At 46.9% G+C, this 10,000-nt stretch overlaps 1 protein-coding gene and 1 pseudogene across 3 annotated transcripts in view; both read right to left on the bottom strand.

Annotated features, from left to right (window-relative positions):
* The window catches only part of LOC135564376 (cell surface glycoprotein 1-like), a 4,946-nt pseudogene extending 1,442 nt beyond the window's left edge, over window positions 1-3,504 (bottom strand).
* LOC115127701 (transcriptional activator Myb-like) overlaps window positions 3,316-10,000 on the bottom strand; it is an 83,060-nt gene continuing 76,375 nt past the window's right edge. For 2 of the 3 annotated variants that reach the window (XM_065008545.1, XM_065008543.1), the window contains 4 exons: window positions 9,532-9,718; window positions 8,918-9,001; window positions 5,103-5,186; window positions 3,316-4,761 (listed from right to left, as the gene is read on the bottom strand). In XM_065008545.1, coding sequence (XP_064864617.1) covers window positions 4,627-4,761; window positions 5,103-5,186; window positions 8,918-9,001; window positions 9,532-9,718 — 490 coding nt within the window. In that variant the 3' untranslated portion in view covers window positions 3,316-4,626. The remainder of the gene's footprint in view (window positions 4,762-5,102; window positions 5,187-8,917; window positions 9,002-9,531; window positions 9,719-10,000) is intronic. The other variant, XM_065008544.1, reaches the window with a different exon arrangement.

Consider the following 10,000-nt stretch of genomic DNA (forward strand, 5'->3'; position numbering starts at 1 on the left):
TACAGCACGCTTCTATATTTTTGAGCTGGTCAGTATGTCTAGGGAATCCTGTCTAACTGGGCTTTTAAAAAATATATCACGTAGTTAAACTGCATAAGCCTAATGTCAAGTTAAAATGTACTGTTAGCTAGCTAACGTTACGTGTATGCTCTCCACTTTCTGGTGGACCGAGTTTTCAAATCAGTGGAGTTAGAGTATGATAGCTAAAGAGATGGAGAAAACACCTGCCTCCGGATTACATCTTCAAACTAAGGGCAGCAATGGCATCCGATAGGAGACGCGTCCATCCATCTAGCTAGCTACATTTTCAGATATTACACATTTCTAATTTTGACAGAAAGTGTACTGTTAGCTAGCTAATATTACGTGTATGATCTCATTATTTGTATCTCAGAACCATTTGCTTTGCTAGTTACAGCCTAATGTTAGCTAGATAACATTGAACCTGGTTGGTTAGCTACCTGCAGATTCATGCAGGGTAGTAATGTCACGAGTAACATCACGTTGGGATTATGGTTCATTTTTTACCTAGTTAGCTAGCTAAATGTCTTAACAAAAGACTCTCATCTGAGTTTACGAATGCATGTAATGAAAAATGTAATTGTTGCCAGCAGCACAGTTACAGTCACCAACGCTCTGGATAACATGAAAACAACCCAACCAGCTCTGCTAGGGAGAGTAAAATGATCAGAGTGAGCTGTTCTCTCATTATGCGTCTGGAAGTAATTAGCAAGCTAGCCAACGTTAGCCAGTTAGCTTGGGTGCTTGACTGTAGTTGTAAGGTCAGAACGCTCGGATCAACCAGAGCGAACAATGTGCGCTCTGAACGCTCCAAGAGCGAAACACTCTAGAATTTACGAACGGAAAATCAGTCACCAACGCTCTGGTTAACATAGCAGCCTAACCAGCTCTGCTAGGGCGAGTAATGTTCAGTGAGTTGTTATTTTGTGGCAGGAAGTAGCTAGCAATTTAGCTTGAGTGCCTGAGTGATGTTGTTAGTACAGAACGCTCGGCTCAACCATTAAAGAGATGGGTGGGGCTAAAGCTTAAGAGGGTGTGAACGATGCTGAATGGGTGTAGACAAAGAAGAGCTCTCCGGTAGGTACCAAAACATTCAAAGGCCATTTTCTCAAAAAGTGAGTTTACAAGTTTATCAACTTTCAAAGCAGAATAACTTCCCCATTGTTCCCCAACTATAGTGTATGATATATAGATCTACCATGTTGTAGCTCTGAATCTCCACTTTAATCCAATGTAAAAATAATAATAATAATTTTAACCGAATTGAGCCGGTTAGTCACATATTGCTTACACCTGTGAAACCATCTCAGAGCTGCACAGGGCGTAGGGTCTAGGGGACGATCATAGGGCGTAGGGTCTAGGGGACGATCATAGGGCGTAGGGTCTAGGGGACGATCATAGGGCGTAGGGTCTAGGGGACGATCACAGGGCGTAGGGTCTAGGGGACGATCATAGGGCGTAGGGTCTAGGGGACGATCATAGGGCGTAGGGTCTAGGGGACGATCATAGGGCGTAGGGTCTAGGGGACGATCACAGGGCGTAGGGTCTAGGGGACGATCACAGGGCGTAGGGTCTAGGGGGCGATCATAGGGCGTAGGGTCTAGGGGACGATCACAGGGCGTAGGGTCTAGGGGACGATCACAGGGCGTAGGGTCTAGGGGGCGATCACAGGGCGTAGGGTCTAGGGGACGATCACAGGGCGTAGGGTCTAGGGGGCGATCATAGGGCGTAGGGTCTAGGGGACGATCACAGGGCGTAGGGTCTAGGGGGCGATCATAGGGCGTAGGGTCTAGGGACGATCACAGGGCGTAGGGTCTAGGGGACGATCACAGGGCGTAGGGTCTAGGGGACGATCATAGGGCGTAGGGTCTAGGGACGATCACAGGGCGTAGGGTCTAGGGGACGATCACAGGGCGTAGGGTCTGGGGACAATCACAGGGCGTAGGGTCTAGGGGACGATCACAGGGCGTAGGGTCTAGGGACGATCACAGGGCGTAGGGTCTAGGGGACGATCACAGGGCGTAGGGTCTAGGGGACGATCATAGGGCGTAGGGTCTAGGGGACGATCACAGGGCGTAGGGTCTGGGGACGATCACAGGGCGTAGGGTCTAGGGGACGATCATAGGGCGTAGGGTCTGGGGACGATCACAGGGCGTAGGGTCTAGGGGACAATCACAGGGCGTAGGGTCTAGGGGACAATCACAGGGCGTAGGGTCTAGGGGGACGATCACAGGGCGTAGGGTCTAGGGGACGATCACAGGGCGTAGGGTCTAGGGACGATCACAGGGCGTAGGGTCTAGGGGACGATCACAGGGCGTAGGGTCTAGGGGCGATCATAGGGCGTAGGGTCTAGGGGACGATCACAGGGCGTAGGGTCTAGGGGACGATCACAGGGCGTAGGGTCTAGGGGACGATCACAGGGCGTAGGGTCTAGGGGACGATCATAGGGCGTAGGGTCTAGGGGACGATCACAGGGCGTAGGGTCTAGGGGACGATCACAGGGCGTAGGGTCTAGGGGACAATCACAGGGCGTAGGGTCTAGGGGACGATCACAGGGCGTAGGGTCTAGGGGACGATTACAGGGCGTAGGGTCTAGGGGACGATCACAGGGCGTAGGGTCTAGGGCTCAGTTTGGGATTGGGTCATAGGTTGATGCTTTGAGAACTCTGCAGTAAACTCAGTGTAAGACTTTAGGGGTTTTATCAAAAAGTTTTAAAAAACAACAATAATATTAATATAGTTTGCTCCATGGAAATGTTTCCACTATGACACGGTATCAAGACAGGAAACAATCAAATATAAGTCATACAGGTTGTAAAAAAAACGAGAGTATGTCCGAAATGGCCCTCTCTTCCTGGTCAAATACATTAAGGGAACAGGGAGGGAACAGGGAGGGAACAGGGAGCCATTTGGGATGTTTGTTTCCAGCTTTGTTTAGTTAGGTAACACTTTAAATGGACTGGCCCAATTGTCACGTAAGCATCATATGATCATTCATAACCATTCATAAGGTTGACATAAGAGCTGACATTAGACTTCTTAATGTCTAGCAGTGAAACGTTAAGGCAGGTATCATAGACACTCATATAACTATGATATGGCTTTGTAAAGGTCTCTCGGCAAGTTAAAGGTGTATTGTGAGTGGAATAGTAGCTATCGTTGAATCATATTTACTTTGGTTTTAACCTGTGATAATGCTAGGGTCAGGGGTTAGGTTTTAAACACTGTCGCTCGATAGGCCGGCGGTACAAAAAAACAAAAAAAAAACATCTTTGTCGAAATAAAGCGAATAAATTAAATCAGCTTGTTTTTTTTATATTCAGGTATTAAAAACACAGCCCCATTATTATTCATTTATAGGCACATCATTTTTCTCTCTGCTTTATAATACAACATTCAATACCACAACCTACCCACAGGATCCACACTAATAACAAAACCATTCATAGGTTGCACCTCCGTCACTCGGTCGCGTCGTGCCATTGTTATGAACGTTCTCAAGCCGCCATCTATCGGCGGCGCCATAGTGGTGCTCTACAGTGGTGATATGCCCAGTCTTTCTGGGCGGAGGCTAATTTCTGTTTCGTCTAAATGACACTATAGCGCCTGGAAATACGATGACATTGCTAAAAGTAGTCAAATATTTAGTAGGAAAAAACAACTTTGTCAGCATTATCATGTCATCAAATTTACTTAGTTATAGCAAAGTTTGTAAAAAAAAAAGAAAATAGCTAGCAAATTCTAACGTTAGCTAGCTAAAATCCGGTGGCCTGCCATCAATCTTAGCTAGCTAGCTAACGTTATACTGCATCTAAAGTCAATCTGGCGGCCTGCCATCAATCTTAGCTAGCTAGCTAACGTTATACTGCATCTAAAGTCAATCTGGCGGCCTGCCATCAATCTTAGCTAGCTAGCTAACGTTATACTGCATCTAAAGTCAATCTGGCGGCCTGCCATCAATCTTAGCTAGCTAGCTAACGTTATACTGCATCTAAAGTCAATCTGGCGGCCTGTCATCAATTTTAGCTAGCTAGCTAACGTTATACTGCATCTAAAGTCAATCTGGTGGCCTGCCATCAATCTTAGCTAGCTAGCTAACGTTATACTGCATCAAAAGTCAATCTGGTGGCCTGCCATCAATCTTAGCTAGCTAGCTAACGTTATACTGCATCTAAAGTCAATCTGGTGGCCTGCCATCAATCTTAGCTAGCTAGCTAACGTTATACTGCATCTAAAGTCAATCTGGCGACATCAAAATGATGACAAAAGGTTTTCCTACTATTGTAATGCCTCCTTTTGATTGCATCGGCATTGTGCTTCCAAGCCGATTGTAATAGACTTTTGATTCAATAACCATTGACAATGTATTGAGTAGAACGCTCAGTCAGGCGTCAGATCAGAAGTTCAAGACAATATGGTGACAAAACAACCCATGAATACAAAATAATAGAAATAAACAAATTAAAGTCTTTGGTCTTTGAATCCAACGAGTGTCTCTGTCTGTCTGTCTGTCTGTCTGTCTGTCTGTCTGTCTGTCTGTCTGTCTGTCTGTCTGTCTGTCTGTCTGTCTGTCTGTCTGTCTGTCTGTCTGTGTGTGTATATATATTACATGACCAAGGTCCTAGCAGAGTATGAAGTGATGTATTTATGCTCTAAAGCCAAGACCTTGTCCTCCACCTTCCCACAAGCCACTTGGTCCTCCACCTTCCCACAAGCCACTTGGTCCCAAGTGTTGAGCTGCTGAGAGAAAGGTTTTGCACATTATTGACATGTTACATGAATCCCTTTAAAAGCTTTGTGACCCCCTAGCAACAGTGTGCATACACCTGTAGCAGTGTACACACACACACACACACACACACACACACACACACTCTCTCTCTCTCACACACACACACAGTATTGTATAACTATACCTAAACCTAACCCTAGCTCCTAACCATAAACCCCCTAGAAACAGACGAACAAAATGTCCCCAGTTGGTCAAATTTGTGTTTGTTTACTATTCTACTTAAAAACATACGACTTCTGATCCCAACAAATATAGTTAAACACATCCACACACACCCACATGCACAAACCTGTAGTGGGCTGCCCAGAGACCGACGGGGGAGGTGGTAGGGTTTGTGTCCGTCTTCATTCAGTGCAGAAGTAGTCAGCAGATCCTAGAGAGAGGGAGAGAGAGAGAGAGAGAGAGAGAGAGAGAGAGAGAGAGAGAGAGAGAGAGAGAGAGAGAGAGAGCACAAAAGTAGTCAGCAGATCCTAGAGAGAGAGAGAGAGAGAGAGAGAGAGAGAGAGAGATGCTATACAAATGGATAGAAAGTGGTGTTGGGGGAAAAACATACAACATTATATAATCCATGTACACAAACAACAAGTTAAAATTATCAAAGAACACACACATTTCTTTCCACAGGGCCGTGGGATGAGGCAGAGATGAACCCACAGGGCCGTGGGATGAGGCAGAGATGAACCCACAGGGCCGTGGGATGAGGCAGAGATGAACCCACAGGGCCGTGGGATGAGGCAGAGATGAACCCACAGGGCTGTGGGATGAGGCAGAGATGAACCCACAGGGCTGTGGGATGAGGCAGAGATGAACCCACAGGGCCGTGGGATGAGGCAGAGATGAACCCACAGGGCTGTGGGATGAGGCAGAGATGAACCCACAGGGCTGTGGGATGAGGCAGAGATGAACCCACAGGGCCGTGGGATGAGGCAGAGATGAACCCACAGGGCCGTGGGATGAGGCAGAGATGAACCCACAGGGCCGTGGGATGAGGCAGAGATGAACCCACAGGGCCGTGGGATGAGGCAGAGATGAACCCACAGGGCCGTGGGATGAGGCAGAGATGAACCCACAGGGCCGTGGGATGAGGCAGAGATGAACCCACAGGGCCGTGGGATGAGGCAGAGATGAACCCACAGGGCCGTGGGATGAGGCAGAGATGAACCCACAGGGCCGTGGGATGAGGCAGAGATGAACCCACAGGGCCGTGGGATGAGGCAGAGATGAACCCACAGGGCCGTGGGATGAGGCAGAGATGAACCCACAGGTCCGTGGGATGAGGCAGAGATGAACCCACAGGGCCGTGGGATGAGGCAGAGATGAACTCAACTTCTTCAACATACAAAACCAGTCAAAAGTTTGGACACACCTACTCATTCAAGAGTTGTTCTTTATTTATTTTTTACTATTTTCTACATTGTAGAATAATAGTGAAGACATCCAAACACACACTTCTGCCCTCGGGGCATGGGACTCCATGTTGACTCCAAGGTGACCCATAGTTGTGTCAAGTTGGCTAGATGTCCTTTGGGTGGTGGACAATTCTTGATACACAGGGGAAACTGTTGAGTGTGAAAAACCCAGCAGCGTTGCAGTTCTTGACACTCAAACTGGTGCGCCTGGCGCCTACTACCATACACAGTTCAAAGACACTTAAATATTTCGTCTTGCCCATTCACCCTCTGAATGGCACAGACACACAATCCATGTCTCAATTGTCTCAAGACTTAAAAATCCTTCTTTAACCCGTCTCCTCCCCTTCATCTACATTGAAGTGGATTTAAACTGAGGTTTTTGGATATAAAAATAATCTTTATGGAACAAAACAAACATTTATTGTGTAACTGGGAGTCTCTTGAGTGCAAACATCCGAAGATCATCAAAAGTAAGCGATTCATTTTTATTGCTTTTCTGACATTCGTGACCAATCTACTTTGCTGCTAGCTGTTTGTAATGTTTTGTCTGCTGAGAGAGATGTCCTCACCTAAACGCTTGGTGAAGTGGATTTAACAAGTGACATCAATAAGGGATCATAGCTTTCACCTGGATTCACCTGGTCTGTCTCTGTCATGGAAAGAGCAGGTGTTCTTAATGCTTTGTCCACTCAGTGTGTACAACCATTATTCATCCTGGTAAGAGGTTAATCTTGAGACTAGGGGGCAGTATTTTGATGTTTGGATGAAAAACGTGCCCAAATGAAACTGCCTATTTCTCTTTCTCTTATATGCATATAATTGGGCAAATTAGGATAGAAAACACTCTAAAGTTTCCAAAACTGTCAAAATATTGTCTGTGAGTATAACAGAACTGATATTGCAGGCGAAAACCTGAGGAAAATCCAACCAGGAAGTGCTGTTTTCCTGAAACCTCCCTGTTCCATTGCATGCCTTCCCTCCATTTAAAGGGATATCAACCAGATTCCTTTCCCTTTGGCTTCCACATGGTGGGAACAGTCTTTAGACATAGTTTCAGGCTTTTATTCTGAAAAACGAGCGAGAATGATCACATCGCGTCAGTGGATAGCTGTGTGTCCCCAGAGTTTTGCACGAGCAGCTTGGAGCAGACCTTTTCTCTCTCTCTCCTATTGAAAAAGCTACCGTCCGGTTGAAATATTATTGATTATTTATTGTAAAAACAATCTGAGGCTTGATTATGAAAAAACGTTTGACATATTTCTACAAACTTTACGGATACTATTTGGAATTTCCGTCTGCCTGTCGTGACCTTCACAGGCCTGCGGATTACTGAACAAAACGCGCCAACCAAATGGAGGTTTTTGGATATAAAAATAATCTTTATGGAACAAAACAAACATTTATTGTGTAACTGGGAGTCTCGTGAGTGCAAACATCTGAAGATCATCAAAAGTAAGCGATTCATTTTATTGCTTTTCTGACTTTCGTGACCAATCTACTTTGCTGCTAGCTGTTTGTAATGTTTTGTCTGCTGAGAGAGATGTCCTAACATAAACGCTTGGCTTGCTTTCGCTGTGAAAAAAATATATGAAACCTGACACGCCAGGTGGATTAACAAGCTAAACTGTGTTTTGGTATATATTGTACTTGTGATTTCATGAAAATAAAATATTTTTAGTAATTTAATTTTTGAATTTGGCGTTCTGCAATTCACCGGATGTTGACGAAAAATGATCCCGCTAAAGGGATGGGTGCGCCAAGAGGTTTTAAGGAGTTGAAAGGTGAAAGGTTAAACAGGTTAAGAGATGACAGGTGTGTAGTCCTGTGGCATAGGATCGATTCCCACCTACTGTTCTACCTTCTATATCTTTAGCTCCTCAAACTCAACTCTGGACCTCCAAGACAGTTTCACTGTGTTTTTCTAGGGACTGATTTAGACCTGTGACACCAGGTGGGTGATTCCCCCTCTAATCAGGGACTGATTTAGACCTGGGACACCAGGTGGGGGATTCCCCCTCTAATCAGGGACTGATTTAGACCTGGGACACCAGGTGGGGGATTCCCCCTCTAATCAGGGACTGATTTAGACCTGGGACACCAGGTGGGACATTCCCCTCTAATCAGGGACTGATTTAGACCTGTGACACCAGGTGGGGGATTCCCCCTCTAATCAGGGACTGATTTAGACCTGGGACACCAGGTGGGGGATTCCCCCTCTAATCAGGGACTGATTTAGACCTGTGACACCAGGTGGGTGATTCCCCCTCTAATCAGGGACTGATTTAGACCTGGGACACCAGGTGGGTGATTCCCCTCTAATCAGGGACTGATTTAGACCTAGGACACCAGGTGGGTGATTCCCCTCTAATCAGGGACTGATTTTAGACCTAGGACACCAGGTGGGCGATTCCCCTCTAATCAGGGACTGATTTAGACCTGGGACACCAGGTGGGTGATTCCCCTCTAATCAAGGACTGATTTAGACCTGGGACAGCAGGTGGGTGATTCCCCTCTAATCAGGGTCTGATTTAGGTGCAATGCATTATCAGGTAGAACAGAGCAGCACCAGGCTCTGGACCTCATAGGGGTTGAATACATCTGCACTACATATTCATTACAAAACATCATTATAAAAAAAGAGTAGACTGGAGGAGGAGGAAGAGGAGGAAGAGGAGGAGGACATGTGACATACAGGTACTTCCTGTGCGGGGCCGGAGGGGGAGAAGAGCTGGGTGTGGATGTCTGCTCCTTCCCACTGTAGATAGGGAGACTCCACCTGGAACACAACCACACCTGGTCAGAACCACAGAATATAACCACAGGGTCAGAGCACAACCACATGTATGGTGCTTGCCTACGGAGCTGTGAGGGGAACGGCACCTCACTACCTCCAGGCTCTGATCAGGCCCTACACCCAAACAAGGGCACTGCGTTCATCCACCTCTGGCCTGCTCGCCTCCCTACCACTGAGGAAGTACAGTTCCCGCTCAGCCCAGTCAAAACTGTTCGCTGCTCTGGCCCCCCAATGGTGGAACAAACTCCCTCACGACGCCAGGACAGCGGAGTCAATCACCACCTTCCGGAGACACCTGAAACCCCACCTCTTTAAGGAATACCTAGGATAGGATAAAGTAATCCTTCTCCCCCCCCCCCCCTTAAAAGACCTAGATGCACTATTGTAAAGTGGCTGTTCCACTGGATGTCATAAGGTGAAAGCACCAATTTGTAAGTCGCTCTGGATAAGAGCGTCTGCTAAATGACTTAAATGTAAATGTAAATGTAAATGTAGATATTGATGTAAAGTACCTCTTGTTTGATCTTCTTTAAGGATGGCTGTTGGTCTGGGGAGACCCCGGTTGGCTGTTGGCCCCCGACTGAGACAACACACTCCATAGGTTCCTGTTTTATACACTCTACCATGGAAGACCTGAACGGGGTCAGAGAACGTGGAGACAACTCCAGGAGGGAACGACGGATAGTAGGAGTCCTGAACCTGAGAGACAGAGAGAGAGAGAGAGAGAGAGAGAGAGAGAGAGAGAGAGAGAGAGAGAGAGAGAGAGGCAGAGAGAGAGAGAGAGAGAGAGAGAAGAGAGAGAGGGAGAGAGAGAGAGGCAGAGAGAGAGACAGAGAGACAGGGAGAGAGAGAGGGAGACAGGAGAGAGAGAGAGAGACAGAGAGAGAGAGAGAGAGAGAGAGAGAGAGAGAGAGAGAGAGATGGGCGAGAGAGACAGGGGAGAGAGAGAAAGAGAGACAGGGGAGAGAGAGAGACAGGGGA

This window comes from Oncorhynchus nerka, linkage group LG24 (genome assembly GCF_034236695.1).
Source record: "Oncorhynchus nerka isolate Pitt River linkage group LG24, Oner_Uvic_2.0, whole genome shotgun sequence".
Lineage (NCBI taxonomy): Eukaryota > Metazoa > Chordata > Actinopteri > Salmoniformes > Salmonidae > Oncorhynchus > Oncorhynchus nerka.